General features: G+C 37.4%; 1 protein-coding gene across 1 annotated transcript in view; it reads right to left on the reverse strand.

Annotated features, from left to right (window-relative positions):
• The window catches only part of FRMD3 (FERM domain containing 3), a gene marked incomplete at its 5' end in the record, with an annotated part of 154455 nt that overhangs the window by 86547 nt on the left and 47044 nt on the right, over positions 1–20864 (reverse strand). The window contains one exon of the mRNA XM_084305718.1: positions 946–1050. Within this exon, the coding sequence (XP_084161844.1) occupies positions 946–1050 (105 nt within the window). The remainder of the gene's footprint in view (positions 1–945; positions 1051–20864) is intronic.

Consider the following 20864-nt stretch of genomic DNA (forward strand, 5'->3'; position numbering starts at 1 on the left):
TTGTTTGTTTGTTTTTAATTTTAAAAGAAGATAGTGGAAATTACCTGTTTCAGCTTTGAAAAGCAATGCTAGTTCTGTAAGTCTGAGAAGAGAGTGTTGATTCCAGTGATTTTTGAGACATCTAATTTGGGTATAGCAAGAGATACCAAAAAAAATGTGTTTCTCTTCCTCAATTGTAGCAGTGACCATTTCCACAGATTAAATGCCAGTGTATGCCCTCCATATTTAAAGTCCTATTTAAATCTTAAACTTGAGACTAGCAGATCACAGAGTGAAGAAGCACATCTGAGTTTCACTGTTGGCTCCCTCTGTAGACAATCCCCTCCCACTGTCACACAGTAAAATTCATCTGAAACCATAAAAAGGGAACGGCTGTAGCAAAGTGCTTACAGAACACAACCTGAAGGACCAGCTTCCACTTGAAAGAAGACTATTTACTGTCCACATAACCATGAGCAGAGGCCTGTAAAATTTACTTTACATAAGATATAAGGATGCTCACAGGCAGAACTAACCTGAAGAACTCCCAACAACCTAGAATGACTGCTTTTATGTATTAAGCTCAACAGGATTCCTGCCTACACCTCCCAGGAAACATTCTTTTTTTTTAAAAAAAAAAAAAAGAGACAATCCCCAAATTCCAGTGCACTGCCATAGCCTAGAGCTACCCTGAGTCATGTCTATAAATCTTTTCTACCTTCAGTACCCAGGAGAATTACACAGATCAGAATACATCAATTTACCTAAAACTAAATAAATGAACTGAATGAAAAATTATTCTAAGAATGCTACTTCAGGAATCTCTATGAATTATGGTCAGAGTATAATCCCTCAGAGATACATAATTTTGCATTAAAACTATCCTGTTTGTTGGGAAAAAAAAAAAAAAAAAAAAAAAAGTTAGCATTACTTTAAATCAAATGTAGTCAGAGTTCATATACGTACCCTCTGCTTCTCAGGGTCAACATATCGAATGCCAAAATAGTCTTTTTCCAGCAAGCTGTAATAGTTGCAGATGTGATCTATGAGAAACTGACCTTTAGTTTCCCTCTGTAAAAAGAGAAAGAGTTGATATATTATTCTGAATATTCTAAACTCGCTGTCTATAATAAACTTTAATAACATATAATTAAAGTGTCAAGGAAAACATCATATGGCATTTGATGTTATTCACATAAGGACAGGGGTGGTCTGAGAATTCATCTCCTCTAAAAGATGCAACAGATTAGTGATCAATATACTCCCTGCACATTAACAAATTGATTCCTTAAGAAAATACCATTGCTACTTCTGCCTCGGGAAAACTCATAACAACACATTTGTAATATTTTAATATGTAGCCATATGTCCACTTGATGCTCTAATGGCTAACAGTTATTTACATACAGAATTTTAAAATTGTGTGTTGCTTTTTGAGTCCTCAAGGACTTTTAGGAGCAAGTATCTTACTGGATCAATACACAATGCCCACAGCAAGGAAGACCTGATCCTTAATTCCCAGCTAGCACTACAGTACAAGGAAGAAATGCATAGATGAATGACTGGACGTTTTCATCTTTGCCTCATCACTGAATAACAACAGTCATGAGGATACTTACTATACACATGATGTTTAGTTAATGACCTCATTTTTTGTTTCGGCTTTTCTTCAATCCTAATACTATGTTGCATCTCTCCTTAATCTACTACCTGGTACATAGAACTGACATAAATCTTAACATTTCTTCTCATTCAAGTAATGTGTGGTGTTTGTTGTTGGTTTTTTTTCATATTATTACCAGCAAACTGATGTGTGAGAGTATAAACACTGGGGCAAAGCTGTTCATAGTCCATTCTTAGCAGGAAGAGGTGCTTCCCCCATCACAGAGTCTCTGCATTTCTGTCCCTCTTTTTACCGGAGTCTTTGTACTTAACTCTTTAATGTCTACAAAATCAAAACTATATGGGACATGTAATCACCATAGATTCAAAAATGTTTAATTGTTCCTCCAAATGATTCCTTGAATCTGGATATACCTTACCCAACCTTTAAGAAGCTAAGGTTGGATAAGGCTTAGTTAAAGTGTGAACAGCACAGCTGGACAGAAACTAACAGGTAGATCATGTATTTCACAAAGTCCCTTACAAAACTGGACATCATTATCATCTGCATTTTATACAGGAGCAGCTGAGGCAAAGCAGTGCTGTTGCCTGTCCAAGGTCACGATCTATAAGTCTATAAATGATCTAAATGGCCTTGTGACCACCACCATCCAGTAAGACCTGCTACTTCACTAAAGAAAGAAAGAAAGAAAGAAAGAAAGAAAGAAAGAAAGAAAGAAAGAAAGAAAGAAAGAAAGAAAGAAAGAAAGAAAGAAAGAAAGAAAGAAAGAAAGAAAGAAAGAAAGAAAGAAAGAAAGAAAGAAAGAAAGAAAGAAAGTGCTTCAAGACTGGAATGTTACACAGACAAGAAAATCACTGCACTATTTTGATAACTGTTTTGTTACTTTTGCAATTAATAATTAATACACTCTATTTCATGGATACGGTTGTTTGTCCCTCCGCTTCCATCAATGAATAAACTAAATAGAAAACACCCTCAGTTAAGCCACCACCAGAGTGCTGCACAGCCTTTCCCATGCACCAGTGGCTGCTGCACTGTCCGTCTCCTCTCCCCATGGACCTTCTGTCCTTCTGAGATCATGTCCAGCCACAAGTAACTACTCATTTCTCACCAGATACCTTTTCCTCAGTGTGGGGCCTCTGCTTTTCTCTCCACTGTAGAAGCCACCCTCTTGCAACACTCCATTCTTCTGCTCCCTTCTACCTCCTATGTATTTACCCTTCACTACGCATCCTTTACTTTTCTACATGCTACACCTTGCCCAGAGGATATCACTGTCTTATCTGCACCGTGGTATTTCTGCATTTTGTTTTCCTATTTTTAAACAGCCAGTGGCAAGAGATGTTAACGCAGTTTGTCTGTTTCTGTACATGCTCATTCAACCTCATGCTTTGCACCCTGCGTAGCTACCTTCCTCCTTTGCAACACAGCAGCAACTTATTTCCTTTTGTAATTGTTTCTCCCCAGCCTCCAGACATTTTTAAAAAATTACTTCTTTGGCGTTATGAATGGTTAACAGGAACACTAGCTTTTCATACTGTATGCAGTTACAGGTAAGGGCATGCTAGTGACAGCATGGAGGAAACTCTCCTTAAAAGGCAAAACCTTTATCAAAGGCTGGAAAATATTTAAAGAAGATTACTGCTCCCTGTGACTGAGAGAAATTAAAAATCTCCTTCAGGTCTGTATCTCAATGAAGTATTTTCTAGCTTAAAATCTTAGAAGTCTCTGCAAACTTATATGACTGCTACAAGCAAGAGCATCAAAATACTAAGGCAAGAATTGCACAGTGACATTTCAATACATAGGCAGTAAGAAAAAAGACGAACACATATGAAACTTCAGTTCCACATGCTTTTAAGATAAACATCCAATGAACTAAATAATACTGGAGAATAAAAGCTCTTAAGTGACTCAGGTACAGTTGAACATGAAAATAGATTTTATTGACAACAGTGTATAAAATAAATTCAATTTTTAGAACACTGTAAATGTGGAAAATGGACTAATCAGATATTCATCTGACAGTAGTAAAGGGCATTACTGGAAGAACAGTTAATAAATGTACTCAACTCTATAGAGTTGAGTAGATTCTAACATTCTAATCCATTCATTTAACAAGTCCTTGGCTTCATCCACATAAATAATCATAAAAAAACATTTAAGTTCTTGAGGAATCTGATAAAAGGCTAGGACACATACTGTGTTTTTTAGTCCAATAACAAAGCTCCCTTTCTTAAATGAATTGCTGCCCTAATTTTCTTGCTTGAAAGGTAGATGATAGAAATCAACCGAACAAAAAAAGAGCAAACAAAAGCCTCCAAGCTAAATTCATGCTCTACAAATCCTTAAACCTTCCAGAAATAAATAAAAGGGACTAGTTAATATGTCCACCCTGTGTTAATATACACTTCAGTTAATAGCACTATTCAGTCAGGCTTCCAGATCCACCTTTCATTACCAGATTTAAGAAAAGATTCTAAATTGACAAAAGTTGTTAAATAGATATGTACATAATGTGCTCTCATTAGAAATACTGTTTTAACTACCCCACTATTATGTTTTCAAAATATCTGGTATTTGAAAAAATTCTGATCATATTTCACACACAAAAAACAAATACTCGGTGTGGCACAGAGGACCTCAAGTCTGAATTCAAAACTGTGTGTCGAGACGGATGGGCAATGGTTGTTCATTTTCTTTACTGCAAACAGCATCCATAAACATTTTCTAGATTTCTCTAACAATGCTCCAAATTCTCCTGAGCTTTAGCATCTGATAATCTTTGCTGTCTCCTGTGCTCTTTGATATACTTATTACATAGTATAGTACAAAAGAATACATTAAATCCAAAGCTTATCCTAATTTGTGAAAGAATATGGATAAATTAAATTAGGAACTGCCAGTCATCCACAACAGAGCACAAGAATGGATTTGGGTCACAGAATAATGAATATAAAATATTGCCTGAAACTTCACACAGTTGCTATATAGCTCTCCAATTACATGATCTTTTTTTTTTTTTTTAAAGTGTTATACCAATAAAGCAGTTTGCTTCCAAAAATATTTTTTGCTACACCTCAGAACTTTGTCAGAACAAGACAAAAATGACATCATAAAAAAGCCATTATTTGAAATACCACTGAAAAATGTCAGCAACAGACCACAAGAATCTGAGAACAAAAATCAAGTCAGACTTCTAAAAGCTTTGAGGCTGATAATTATACCATATCTCACCCAGAAAATATCGAATATTCTCAAGTAGAGAAAAACAACCCAGGCAGAAACAACCATCACCAAAACATAGAAGCAAAAAAGCCAAAATATTATAGATTGCAATCAGTGCATTGTTTTCCATAACAGAACAAGAACTTAATTAAGTCACTTTTCTCTAGGTCTGTTAATTGAAATCCAGTCATCTCAAATGAGATATACTTTCTCTCAGATTTCTCTGATCCATACTCTAGGAAAAGTGTTTTTTTCAAAAAGCCTTTGGGTCCTATAATGTATCCTTTCCACACATGCACAGGAAAATAAGGTTTAGGAGATTCCTATAAATAATTTGAATATCTATCTTTTTTATTTAGATAAGTAGGCACAAACAAGACAGATATGTTCTTCCTCAGGCTGCATTTGAGTATCTGACCTTAATACCACTAAAATGCCACAACAAACCCCTGTACACATGCAAGGGATATAATACAATAGAAATGACAGAATCCCTGAACAGGGATTGCAGATACTTGCAGATAACTGCTAAAATCTGGCTTTTAAACTGGATCAAAAGTTTTATTTTCTATAGGAATGAGTATGTATTAAATTAAACTTGCAGCTCTGGCAGAAATTTAAACCAGGGACATTCTCCACTCCAAAAGAACACAGTCAAATACAGTCCCCCATTGATGAATGGACTCACAAGACAATCCTGCCTGCCCTTTACTCCTCAGCTCTAGGAACTGAGGAAGACACTGCAGAGATGTTTCATACTCACTGCCAGATACTTTTATTACTGTTTCCATTTCAGCAACTCTACAAATACATGACTGAGTAACCCAGTTCCTTGGTAACTCCTTTACTATGCAGAAAATCGTCCAAAGGTCTCAGTGGTTCATGGGCACGTTTAATCTAACACAAGAGTAATATTCCAAACTTGGGCTTGCTTTTGAGTTTTGTTGTTATTGTTTTGTTGTTTGTTTGCTTTTTTTAATTCCTAGTTTCTTTGTGCACATTAAAAAATCAGAGGAGAGTGTATCTGGTCCTGCCAATTCAAGCCTTCTCTGATGATGTAAAATGAGACCACAAAATATTTGTTCTTGTTTCACGATTCTGAAAGTAAGAGGAAAACCATTTATAAAAGTTTGAAATCTTACATTCAGTGGAATGACTTCTCTGTTTGCATTTGTTTCACTGTGAAGTTCTGGGTCTATTTATCTGCATGTTGTCACAAGGAAGCGTCATGAGCAGATTAAACTTCTGTTACCTAACCAGTGAAGCCCTGCCAGCTGCACTTATTATCAGTCAGGAAGACACTGACATCACTAAGCAGCAGCACATAGTTCTAAGCATAGCATTTATTTGTGCAGGGGGGATTCAAACCCCATCCTACAAGTGTCTTTCCTTTTGTGAATAGCAACTAACTCTATGTAAAGCTGCTCACATACCAGAGTGTTTGCTAGACTAATGTAAATCTACCCCAAAAAAAATAAAATAAAGCTGTAATTAAACCAATTTATTTAAAGCCATAATTTAAACCAATTCCATTTAAATATTGAAAATTTCAGGCTCTCAGGCAAGACAGGAATAATGTCTGATTTTTTGATGCTCATTTTCTTTAGTGTGTGACATATTTCAAAGTTCTCTATTTCTAAGTTCTATGGACCTAAAAATCCTAAATACTTAAATTCAAGAACAACCATAACACCACCACTGAATGAAACCTAACCAGCCCAGAAAAATAGATTGAAAAAATAAGTTCCCAGAAGGTAAAAACATAACTCAAAAAGCAACTTTACCCATTGAAAACTGAACTAGTACAACATAACACTTGACAAAAAGCAACAGAAATTTACACAGCCAAGCTGCTGCCTCACCTGCCACCTCTCTTATTTCTGATTCCTGTTTGGACACAGCAAAATCCTGCTCTGTTTTTTGTGAGAGAAACACCTTGACTCCCAGCAGGCACACTCCTGCCATTTCACTCATAATTGTTCTGTGACTCGGTAGTGAGGCCTCTTGTCCTACACAGAAATTAAATGCAGTTGTACAATGACACTTGGGTGCAATTCCCCATTAATTTCAGTTTTGGGGCGGCTGTCACTATGCTTATTTTTGTCTCCAGTGGCACAGTGATAAATTCACCCAGCAGCACTAATGGACTGGGTCTCATGCTACCTAACCAGTGTACCAGGCCTGGCTTAAAATCAACACTTGGGAGCTGAACAGGGAGTGACAAGAGCATGAAGACAGCAGGTACTTTGGTGTGCCTGAATTCTGTGAAGCACTCGAACTGATTTTTTAAGTCCTGCCCAAACAGCAGCAACAAAAGAAGATCAAGAGAAGATCCCAAACCTACAACAGCTGAAGGCAGCAAGGTGGAACAGGCTCAGCTCCAAGATGGCAATGGCCAACCCTAACACTGACAACCCCCAGAACCTAAGCAAACTTGTCACAGCTTTTTTTGGCTTATGGAGTCACTGAGACTACACGTAACTGCAGCTACTCACGAGATGGAAGAAGCACTGGTAACCTTAGCCCTTACTGCTCTACCTTTTGAGACAGCAATAGGAGCACACCACTGCAGACGTTTAGCAAGAACTGGACATCGCATAATCCCTTTGAAATATAAAGATTAAAAGCACTCACGATTCATTGCTGAAGTAAAATGCTATAATCCTTCAAAAGGATTTTCTGCCTTCTCATAATTGGTATCCTCTAATATTTTAAAGTACTTGCAAATACAATGGAGATCTATTATACATGTTTAACTGGAAAGTTTTGTCAACTGTAATAAAGGCCAGCTGTATTTATTTTTTAATTAAAGTTGGGGAGGAGAAAGGAACTTTTCTTATCAAAACCTGATTTGGAACTGGCAGATTTCATTTTAGAAGCAAAGGATACATAATAGAATTTTCTTTTCTTTACAGTGGGGAAATAATTGTATTTCTACAAACCTGAAATGGGGGGAGGGGTGAAATGCTAATAAACTAATAAAAAAAAAAAAAAAAGATTAAAAAAAAACACTGCAATAAAGCAGTTGGCATTTATTTAATTACAAAAGTGCTTTTCCATATACTACTCTGTATTACTTACCTCTTGCAAATGATATATTTCATTCTGTTTATTCAATTACCCAACCTTAATTTGTATAAACATTTCCTAAAACTAGAATGTAGGTGAGGATGATTTTTTTTTTTTAAGTCTATGTCTGTAAATACGTTTTCTTATGCATGAGTTTACTCATTTAACTACAAAACTTTATGGAATTAGCTTTTGTAAAAAGGTTTTACTTCCGTACATCCAAGGTCTTTCCAATGAACTGAATCACTTGTCTTACCCAGGAGAAATAATAAAAAAAAAAAAAAATCAAAAATAAGAATAAATTAAAAAAAAAAAACATGCCAGCGATAGCAAAGCTTTCATTAGTTTTCTTTAACTGAAGGGAAAAAGTGGCAGTCTATTACACTGTTGGAAATCCAGTCCTTATACCACCCCATTATAAACGTCAGCCACATGAAGCTGCATGATGAGACATGCTCAGGACATGTGAGGATCTGAGGGATGTACTGGAAAATCCTCCTCTAAGGAGGAGAGTGACAACTAAACATTACCGTGTTTAGTGCACAAAACAGAAATGTACCTTATGGTATCAAGACTCACTACAGGAAGACTGTACTTGCATCTTCAGGAAGTGAGTAGATAAGTGCGTCTCATTCCTAAAAAGCCCCCCCACTATGACCAGAATATGTGCTTCCCTTAGTTGCTATGCTTTCACAGCATGGCTTCAGCAGAGGCCTTCACAGGCACACATGCTGTAGAAATTCACACTGATGCAACAGCACCAATTCACTCAAAACTACAGGAAGTAAAGCAGGAAGTAAAGTTGAATTTTCATCTCATTTTACCCCACTTTGAAGCAAGAAAGGCTTCTTGGGAGAAAAGAAAGGGAGGGATGTGAATAAACAAGCGAAAGCATCAGAGTTGTATTTCATAGAGAATTCAGCAGTCACCAGTGATAACCTTTGCCCACAAGAACACCTCAAGTCAGAGACAAACCACCATTACCACAATTACACTGTAAAAGGGCATTCATCCTATATGAGAAGCTGACCGATTTACAATTTGCATAAGCATACAGGAGCACTTAGCCTAAGGCTCTGACTTCAGCTGCTTTCTTCTACCTCTGGTTCCATGATATATGCTCTTCGCCCAGGAAGTAAGTCTTAAACAAGCCTGCAAACTAGAATTTGTTTTTCTAAAGGAACTTTTATGTTTTTTTGCTGTTAAGAAGAAAATAAGAAAAAAAAAAAAAAAAAAAAAAAAAAAGAGAGAGAGAGAGAGAGAGAGAAAAAAAAGAAAAAAAAAAAAGTGAAAAAAAAGTTAAGCTGCAAAAGCATTTGAACTGCAGGCTTTGCCTTTCCCAGATTTTTGTAGTAAAGTTGTATTTCTCCCCAGTGATAACAGAAGATATGAACTTAAGAGAAACCATAGTGAGTTTACTCCAAAGTGCAATATTTCAAGAGATAAATTTCAGGAGCTATTTGGAGGGTGGGAAGGAGGAAGCACATACACAAAACAACAAAATCGTACACCTACACTCCGCAAAATGTCCAGTGGATTTATGTTAGCAGAAATGCCAGAAATTAACAGAGGTAACATGACAATTTTTCACTCATAAAGGATACTTCTCCACTTTTCAAACTCATTTCCTAAGCTGAAATGAGTTTTGAAGAATATCATTTTTACAAAGATAGCAGTCTTTAAAGTCAAATTTCTGAGCTCTTAATTAATTATCAGTTTAGCCCCAAGTGCTATAAATTAATTAATAGAACTAAATTAAATCAGTCTATCTTCCCACTCTTTCATTTAGGCAACAAATAGCCAAACACAACTTAAGGATAAGGGAGAAAGCAAGGAAAAAAGGAGAAAAGTGTCTATGTTGTGAAGGAAAAAGTAGAGAGCAATGACAAGGCTGTATGTGTGAATGCAGCTGTGGAAGCTCTATTAATCTTAAATGAAACTGCATAGCTAAATGCACGCAGCACTGAAAATTTACCCACAGGTATCTCCTGTAGCGAGGTCATAAACAAATTTGTCGAAGACGGCTCCTCTTGCATGCTATCTCAGCTGGGAAATGAAGGACATTTTTTGAGGTTATGTATTTTTCATCCACACAACAGTGTATTTTTCCCTCTGTTGAATTAGAGGGTATTGTAGGATGATACTGGTCAAATAAAAAAGGATGAAAGAGAAAAAGAAACAATTACACCATAGAAAAATTCCACTATGCCAGTCCATGCAAAGGAAACTATCATAAGTACAAAATTGTATGTAAAACGGAAATTGTATTCTTCTATACAGTAAAATCTGGATGGCAGAAGTGAAAACAGATAACAGAGAACGTGCTTTCACGCAATCAGCTCTTGATCTTACTGCTATTTTGCAAGTAAATTACTCTGGACCACGACCATGTTATAAATGATAAAAAGAAGTATTTATAGTTAACGTACTACAGTTCTCTAAAGTTGCCACCAGTCAGGCACTAAAGAAACCACAAATGCAGTACTCATTTAGAGAGAGCACTCATCATTTTTTCCTGTCCCTCTGCACATGGGCAATACTTGGCCATTTAGGTTTTATGTCCCTGAAGTGATGGGCTCACAGAAGGCTTGCAGCATTAACTGCTCACTTCTGGTAACAGCTTCCATTAGTGCAGGATTCGTGATGCCAACTGAGGCACTATTGATTTCTTAAAAGGAACTGAGTGCTTCTGTCAACAAAACTTCCGATCATTTTACACAATTCCCAGTATTGTTTGACAAAGCTAACGCTGCCTTTTTTCTTGTATCCTGAGAATCAAAACCAACTTGGTAGATGCAGCTAGCAGGCACCATCGCACCCCATCCAGCAAACCAAATGACAGACCCCAAGAATGAGGTCTCAGCCCCTACCTACAAAGCAACCTAAAAGCCTGATTAGGTTTTAGACAAAAGATTCCTGATGTCGCCAGGTACGGGTTGATGGTCAGAAACACTTTGCTGGACCCCAGGCAGAAACACTTATCTGGACCCCAGGCAATCTTTTCAGTGGGTGAAAATATTTAAGCTGGTGAGGGACAAGAACACTCTACTGCTTTTCAGAGCTCAGATGAACATGCTGAACCCAAGCCATGGTGAGGGTCACACAGGAGCAGCCACACTGCTGTTTCCACACTAAACAGAAAAAGCAGGACCGCAACAGAGAAGGGCAAGCTGGATAAACAGATAAACAGAACTATGTGGCTGCTGTTGCCACAGGGCAGCTGAAACCCCTGGTAATGGCACCTCCAGGCATCTCTCCAAAGCTGGGGTTATGCCCCATGTCCCTCTCCTTGGGGAATTACAACACTGCTTGTGCATGCACAGGGTGGAAAGGAAGGAGAAAGAAATGGAAGATCATGGAAGATAATCCCTGGAGAGAGACAGGAAAAGTGCTGAATTAATGCCCATTTGAAAGGCTATCAGAGTGATGTGTGAGGCTAAGAGCTTACAGAAAAAGCAGAATATATAACTAGATATTATGGGAGTCCAAGCCACCATTATGTGGATTACTCCAGAATTACAAGTGTAGGCAGTGGTCTGGGAATATCAACTGAGAAGCACGCTGAATCTCTCCAAGTGCTGCAAATCAGAGATAATGTCTCCTGACAGGCAAGACCCTCAGCCATGCTGATGAACTCAGCAGCTCCCAGTGAAACAGCTGAAAGTACAGTGCATGCACTAATCTAATGTGATAAAGGCCTAGGTGAAAACTTTTGGGTAGCTGAGGAAGTCTCACCATGCCATGCGCTTGAACTGTCTGATAGTCATACCATATAATCATATCATAATGCTTCAGAGGATACCCATCACAATACCTTCAGAGGATATCCAAAAAGATTATCATAGATTGAAAGAGGGTGGGGACACAAAAGTCCTTCCCACCTCTTAGTAATTTAATATTCATCAACACACTTCATCTTTCAAATACTCATCTGGCTCACCTATCGAAGGCAAATAACTCCTTTTACAAGAAAACTATTTGGTCTTTATCAGTATTACACTATACTTTCTCACTTTTCCCATGTGTTTTGACTGCAGAAATTTCATAACTTTAAGGAGCACACTGAGTCATTTCCCACTTGCTAAAGTGTTTTATCTGGTTATACTCTTTAGGCATGGAGTGAACTGAAAGAAATTTTTAACCACCATACATGTATGTATGTATGTATGTATGTATCTCCAAACTGCTTAACTAGTGCTTTATAGACACACACACATATATGAACTTATTTTCCTCTAAGAAATAATAACACAAAATGAACTTTTTCATCAATACTTCCCCCTCCTGTCCCCTGCATCCTTGTAATTGCCAGATGTTAAAGTCCTGTTGAGAAGGAAAACAAACATGAAATTTGCAAGATTATACATCCAGTTTTCAGAAAAGCAAATTTATGTTAGATTAAAAACTATGGAGAATAAAAGTATTCCAGAAGCGTTCCTTGGACAAAAAAGTGCCTATACCAGTGCACCCCAATGTGTTCAATAAAAGTCAGCTATTGGCATCAGAGGAGGAGTCCATTCTCTGTGCAATATAAGCTCTGTGGCACAGTCTCTGTGCCAAGAAAAATGTTCTCAGCTCGCAATTTTTTTTAATTTTTTTTTTTTTTTGTAGTAGGGGGAGTTGGATTGATTTTTCTCTTTCTTTCTCTTTTTATGGAGGTCATTCAGTCCTTGAAAGCCACACAAACTGCCTCATTAGCACTACCTAAAATAATACCTCTATTTGATAGCACAGTCAGAACAAATCCCCTTTCCGTTTCTAATCATCACCCATGATATTAGAGTTATGGTAAATATTTTGTGATTCTTTGAAGAACAACTAGATATAAACCAGATTTAAAACAGAGCATACTTCTTCATTTATTTTAAATATCACTACAAAAGATACAATACAAACATTTTAAATAATAGGTGGCAGAAATCCAAGCAAAGGATTGTTCCATTAACTGCAGCTGCAGAAAGAAGATAATAAAGCAATACATTTTACAGATCCCATAGCAAATGAATTGTTTCTCTTACTAGATTTCACTCTTCTCCCTTACTCAGTCAGATTTGTTTTCATTTTTTGTCCTTTGCCCAGACTCCCTGTTTCCACTAAGTCAGCAGAGTAATGGAAAGATGAAACACAAACTGACCTTTCTTTTTGCTGTTACGGTAATTGCTCTATTTTCTACATCTTTGATACCTAGTACATATACACTATTAAAATGCATGTTAATATGTTTTAATATTAAAAATATTAAAATGACTGAATCAGGAACTCTTGATACTTGATTGGTTCTCAGTAGTAGTTACGCTTGATTTATCTGAAATAAATCATATGATACTGCAAACATTTCTTACACCTAGAAAAAGGAAAGCAAAGCCCTGAATTACATACCAAATGACATCTCATAGCACAGCCAGCTTTTCCCAGTACAAGCCATGATCTCACAAAAACACTGTGGATGGCAATTCACAACGCATTTTGCTGTCTTACAACAGTTTAGTGCTACACCAAACCTCAGAATATATGTCTAAACAAAACTAACACAGAGTTGTTTGACATGCTCCACAGCAGATGACATTTAACAGAAGCATTTTAAAAAACATTCAGTTATGGCATATATGCAAAAGATACTTATAAACTCTAACCAGTTTCCCTCAATTGTCCCTCTTCCCTATTACAACTGAACACATGTAGAAGACAACTCATTAAAAAAAAAAAAAAAAAAAAAAAAACAGAGGAAGTTACTGAACACGAACACCTGTATTCATTTAATTGTTGAATAAGAAAGATACATAGTGAAAACTATGTTCTGTAGGCAATGAAGCAGTGCATAGTTCTCCCAAGAAAGTCTCTTCAAGAAAGTCAAAGCTCATAAATGGGTACTTGTTTTAGAGATACTTAAACACCAAAAAAAGTGGCATAGGGAGAAGGCCAGTCAAAAATTCTAACAAAAAACAGTAACATCTGTAAATATATTGTACATCTATTCCTAGGACACCTGTTGCACTAGAAAGGCTTCTCTTTCTAGTCATTCCTGTCACATTCAGTGTTAAAGCAGAGCCACAGCAGAAGTCAGGAAGAAAACGGAGTAACTTGGTGAACAGTTTTGAATATCATCCCCAGGTACAAAATGCTTCTTTTTCTCCCCTAAAAATTTTAAAAGATCTGCACTGAACATCCTGTAATTTGGGAGGAAATTACAGCTATGTTCTCCCTTCTTAACTCCCTTTTGGGTGAAGCTGATCTTCACCCAGATCAGGTACAGCTGATATGGGCTTATGAGAAAAAAAAAAAAAAAGAGAGAGAGAAAAAAAAAAATAAAAATAAAAAAAGTCATCACAATGTTGATATGCAGATTATAACAAGCAGAGCTCTGACAGCTTCATACCTGCTGCGCCAAAACCGACTGTAAAACCTCATCGTGCAGTAATTTTATAATGATTTTCTCTTTTGAGATTGAAGAAGATACGTAAAACAGCAGATGACACCAAAGATAGAAAAGTAGTTTCGTCTTACAGCACAAAGCAACATTTTGGATTTCTTCTTCTACCTAACACAGCAAAGAAAAAAAAAAGGACTTTCAGGAAAGAAAACAAGAAACAGCCCAGCACAGGAATTGGCAAGAGAGTAAGCAAGTCTTTCAGTAACTTTGCATGCTTCTTCTGGGATGCAGCAACAACACTTGGTCGTGGGCCCTACGTACACACATGAGCAGAAGGTGGAGAGAGAGGCATGGGAAGACTCCAACAGCATGGACATTTCTGTCAGTAACCCGAACCCATCCACGGTCACATGCTCAGCATGAGAGAAAGGACTGGATTCCCAAATCAGCTGGGAAAGCACTACAGTTAAGCACAACAGTATTCCAGACGCTGAAATCCCAGACCACGCCAAGTATTCTGGACAAGGCAGAGGGTCCCCTATCACTAGGAGATCAAGCCTGAGCACCGACACTCCCTCTCACAGAGCATCCCAGACTGGAAGGGAGCCACAAGGGTCATCAAGTATAATTCTGGGCTCCACACAGGAGTACCTAAACCAACATTAAACCATGTCTGTCAGTATTGCCCAGATGCTTTTCTCAGGCTGCCCTGTCTCCAGCACCCAGTCTTCTCCAACCTTTCCAGTCCTGCCCATTGTCCTCTTTGGCACACAGCAGATGGTGTCCAGCCCCTGCCCACATGGGTGAGAAGAGCACATCAGGACTCCCAGTGGCCAGGGTGCTCTGCAGCTTTGTCTTCACTCAACTTTCTCTCAGTAGGAAGTGGAAAACCAAAACTAAATGAATTTCATTTACCAAGCTCCAAGATTTGCAATGAGCTACAGGCATGGCACGAAAACAGTCATAAGATGTTAGCAGTGCACAGCCATCAGAAATAAGTGAAGGGAAGGGCACAGCTTCACCACGTGGCTGAAAGATGTTCCAGTAATTATCTGCCAATATTTATTTCTACATACGACTGACTACCTGTTTATACAGTGACCCCACTGCCACACAGACTCATCTGTAGTTGTCTTGGACTACAACAGATGATAGTCTTGAAATGTTAATTTTAAGATCCTAGAATAGTAATACCTCACAGATCAAAAACGCTGAATGTCATCAGGTATTGAGGTGATAAAATGCACTTCCTTGCCTGGCTCACAATGCATCTTTGACACCTCTCACACAGATATACACCACACTTTTTATGCATTTGTGTCTATGCATGCATGCACAGACACACCTTTTTATATAAATATATAAAAGGTGTCAGTGAAAAAGATTAAAGGATTCTAAAATTAGAGAAGGCAATTAGATTGTTGGGCTGTCTGTAAAATTCAGTAAACACAATTTTATCCATTTTATGTCCTATACTAGCCAGCTTTATCTTTTGTCAGGTTCAATAATTACATTTTTCTACAGCATGTCTTCAGCTGAGGCAGTGAGGCAGTCAGTTGTAGTTTACAGCTTAAAAAAAAAAAAAAAAAAAAAAAAAAAAAAAAAAGAGAGAGAGAGAGAGATGGAAATTCTGGTTTATTCTACTGTATTATAAGTTTTTAAAAAAAAAAAAAAAAAACTTGGACAAATCATGCTTCAATTGAACTAAACAGCATCAAAGAGTACCATAATTGCCTACAAACATTTTTATTAAAATAAAAGTACTAAAATAAAAGAGCTACCTAGAACAATCTCCTTTCATCAAAATGATTTTAATGACAGACCATGATCTACTTGACAGCATTCAAAAACAGTTATTTTAAAAAATATATGCTGTCATATTTAATAATGTCCAGTTTCTCATGAATCTGAACCCTTTCCAAAGTTTTAAGCACAACTTTTGCTAAGAGGTTTTGAATAGAGTCTCATCCTTATCTTACTGGGTCCCTAAACAGAGCTGCCAACTTGAAGCACCATAATGGGTGAAACTTTTTCCAGACCAACCAAGCAACATCTACCTTGCTTTTCAGCATCATCCTTTAAAATGATGCAAAACTTCACCATCACAACTGTTTCTGGTATTTTAAACAGCTATAAATTTTAGACTTTAATTTTTTTCTCAAAAATTATGAACAGGACAACAAAGATCCAAGGAGAATCCCACGTGATAATTAGTTCAGCTGCCTAATTTATGCTGAAAGCAGTTAATTTGTTGTATACTTAATTTTGGGCGAGAGCTACAGACTTGAAGTTTCTTAAAAATGCAGGGCAAAGCCATTGTTTGACAAGAGAATGGCTCTGCTGAATACAGTTAGTTTTCAGCTCCTTTCTCAGTGTAGTTTTTCTCTGTGTACATTTTGAGGAATTTCCCATACCCCAAAAGCTCCTCTGTGCTGGCTTCTGTCGACTGCACATATGCCATGACCTCAAGCAGCAACACTTGCCATTGCACTCAAGCTCACATTTCCAAAAAATTAATGACAGATTAGTGAAACAGAAGGCAGAGAGGCAGATGTCAGCCCTGGTTGTGCAATATCTGTGGTCCCCTTCTCACTGTGCCACGACGCCTATCTAATCTACCCCACATCAAGGGGAAAAACATGTGTCTCCCCTACTCCCCTCTCTGCTAGCAGAAATAAGGGAAATCCTAAGATCTGTGCATGGAACATGAGCTGAATTTCATATTCATCAAGTTCTCCCCCCTCAAAAAAAAAAAAAAAAAAAAAAAAAAAAAACACCTCTGCTAAGGGAATAAACTTATAAAACAGATTCTGACTACAGTGAGTGGAAATTCCACCCACTGTGTTCCGTTTGGCCATTTTAGACTTCTGATGTTTTAAATTAGAACATTTCCCAGTTTTCTTCACCCACCATCACCTGCTACTCTGACCTATAGTCTCTGTTGGAAAGCTTCAAAATTAACAGAAGGCTACAACACAGAGCTTCTGCTGCTTGTGAAATTATCAGATAACTACATAGTGCACATCAAAAAGACACATTAGCTTAACAACTCACATATTGTTTTCAGTTTCTTTCTCTGATCACCAATAGACAAATCACTGATACTCCAAAACAAGAGCTACAACAGGAGCAAACCTCAACCTCTCAACTGCACAAAGTAGCAACCATCCTACTTTTCTCCACAGCAACATTTGTCTCCTGTTGCACATCACCTAGTGTAAAGGTTGATGCTAGCAGACTGATGTTGACTGCTCCCATTTTGGCATTAGAATTGTTGCTTCAGCTGTCATACAGTTAGACAAGACTCTGGTTAAACTGTAAAAAAAGTAACAAGCAAAGCATGAGCCTCAAGCTAAGGAAAACCTATCCTCCTCAACACTCCAGAAAGTAAAGAAGGAAGCAAACTGCACTGTGTAAACACAATTTGTTTTTATATGTAAGCCAGCCTTGCAATTCTGGGGTTGATTTCCCTTTACTTGCTACTGGAAGTACTGTAAAAGAATAGCAAATATGTTGCATGACTTGCAGTAAATGTACTAGTTCAACCAAAACAGTATCAGTGAACAATCAGTCTTCAACAGAATCCTGTCAGGACTACATAAATTAGACTTCATTCAGGTGGTTTTTTTCTGCACACAGAGATATTAATCCATGTCAAGAACAAAGATTCTTCTTTCCTTATATAACACTTTCATGTCTAGACTGTGAAAAAGCAAACAATTTAAAGGGTGTTTGCATCAGAGATTTAAGATTTTAAATTAAAAAAAAAAAAAAAAAGGAAAACACATTTCAGCATTATATCTGAATTGGGAATGAGCATGCCAAATTTTATTGAGATGGCTTAATGGGTTCAAACAATAAAATACAAACTCCTGAAAAACTGATTTGCTAAGAATATCAACATTGGTTTTCAACTGCAGAACCAAGACAATACAGAAAAATATCTCCTGTCTAAAAGCTACACCAAGTGCATGAATTGTCTCTACTCTTATAATCTACAATAAACATCAGGTAGTTTTTCCTTTTCAAAAATTTTAGTGCTCAGTAATAAAAAAATTTAGTGACAAATTGCATAGATTTTATGAATTACATTTTAACTGTTTTTTGCTTTGCCACTTTCTTTCCTATCAATCTTCATGTGAAAAATAAATAAATAAATAAATAAAAACTGTAATCCACTGACTCATGTTTCTGTATAGCAAGGCACAACAAACTTCCACGTCCTTCTCTGTTATGTTCTACTAGCACTGAACACCCTAAAATACAGCAACAAAAATACTGGGTGCTTAGTGACATTATGACACTTGATAATTTAATCATCAATCCATTTCATCTTCTGTGCTAACAGCAACATTTCCATTCAGAAGACAGTCTTGTTCCAGACTATCTTGAACAGTGAATCAGTCCCAGTGCAAAGAATCATGGAATAAATTCTTATTAACTTTTCGCTGTAATATGGGAATGATTGTCTCCTGGTCACGTAAAGAACAATATATAGCCAAACTCTTCCAGAGAGGAGATGTATTAGGGATGTGCAAGGAAGTTTATCTACTGACAAAAACACTGCAAGGTTGCCTAGTATACTGATGGAAAAATCTAAGTTGCATATTTGTACTATTCTGATTTTTTTAAAAAATAAATGTCAAGAGCAGCAGCACTGAATGTTAGAGCATGTCTCCTCTCAGAAACATAACTATGGAAGTACACCAGCTCCTTGATGCATGGGTCCTAAGCTAAAAAAAAGTCTAAGATCTTCTCCCCACACCATCCCCAAGCACCAAAAAAGGAAATAAAAATGCAAACTGTAAACTTCCATACATATTTCTTCTTCTCAGAGAAGATCAAAGCAAATTCAAGGTCTTATTCTGACCATTAGTCATGGTCCAACATATCCTGAAGATCACACAAAGGAAATATGGACAACACTTTAATCCCCCAGCCAGCCATTTGGGTTACAGCCCAGTGCAGGGACATGACTCTACTGCCAGGATGCTGTTGTACGGGGTACATCAAAGCAGAGCCGTCTGATAGGAGCCATCAGAAGGGAAAGATTACAAGGGCACCTAAGGATGCATACATCAGTGGACGTAACTTGGTCTTGACAGACATTGCTGAGGCTGGCTCTACACCAGCTTTACCATCCAAAATCGGGAAGAGCAAGGATAACCTTCAAACATTCAGTATTAACTTACTTTAGGATGTCCCACACCTAAAGCATTTAACCGTGAGAGTGGTACCATAACCAACTTATAATAAACATAGAATAAACTTCAGTGGTTCTAGGCCAGCAACCCAAACTTTTAGGCTACCATGACAAATTCTTCCTTGCTTTCAAGAACATATGCATAAGAAGAATTTTCAGAAGGTTTGTTAAGCTATTCTAATTGAGTAAATAATTCAGTTCAATGTGTTTTTTTGTTTGTTTGTTTGTTTGTTTGTTTAATTAGTTCAAATGCTGTTTTTAGGGGATACTTCCTGGAAAAGACAGTGGTTTTAAGTTATTTATTATGCATCACGGCCCCAACTCTGCAAATCTGACTAGTTTTATTTTTAGAACTCAAATCTGCAAAGTGTCAAAGACCCCCCTAACTTCACATTTTATGGATGGAGGCTGAATAAGTTCACATCTAAGATGGAGAAAAAAAAAAAAAAAAAGAAAAAAAAAAAAAAGCAAACACACTATGCAGCATTTTGCAGTTTCAGGTCAGTGTCACAGCCTACAATGAAAGCTGTTATATGCACATCACAAAAGGATCTCTTCATGCTAATTTATGGAGCTGTGAAGCTGAAGCTTGCACTCAACTCCTAAAGTGGAATAAAGATTTCAGTGCTTAAGCTCCTTTGGTTTGGTCTCAATAAAATTCAAGATATATATAACATGAGGAAGAGTCATCCTTTCCTGTGTTTGCCTTTGCATTGACATGCCTGCCTACATTCTTTACTCTCAGATTGAATCTTTTCTGTATTCAGTGCACTAAAGTAGCAAAATGCAGCACTACACGTCATGCAGATTTCTGATGGTCTGAAATACATGCATATACCATGGTAATATCACAGGTATATACAGAATCACTGAATCGTGGAATATCCTGAGTTGGAAGGGAACCACAAGGAATATCAAGTCCAACTCCTGGCTCCACACAGAACCATCCAAAAATCAATCCATATGTCTGACAGCATGGTCCAAATGTTTCTTCAACAAGCCATCAGGCTTGGTGCCATGACCACTTCCCTGGGGAGCTTGTTCCAATGCATATCATATTCTCAGGAAAAAACATAAGGAGAATCAGCCACAGGTTTGCAGTGGAAAACATGCAGTCCCAGTATGTGCATTCTTCTTCCATATTGCCCTGTCTACTTGCATGTCCTCACTGCAGAGCAGGGAAAAACAGAAATACTGGCAACATTCATAAGACTCAGGAATAGCCTAGAAGCATCGACTTGAAAGAGTGCAAATACACACAGCTTTTTACCAGTGGCTACAGGGACTGTTGCACTGCAGGATTCAAGGTGCAGCATTCATAGGATCCTGAAATACACAGAACTACTAAGAAGGAGAACTACATTGGGATGGCTGGATTCCTTCAACCTACT

The sequence above is a fragment of the Netta rufina genome (genome assembly GCF_964035555.1).
Source record: "Netta rufina genome assembly, chromosome: Z".
Lineage (NCBI taxonomy): Eukaryota > Metazoa > Chordata > Aves > Anseriformes > Anatidae > Netta > Netta rufina.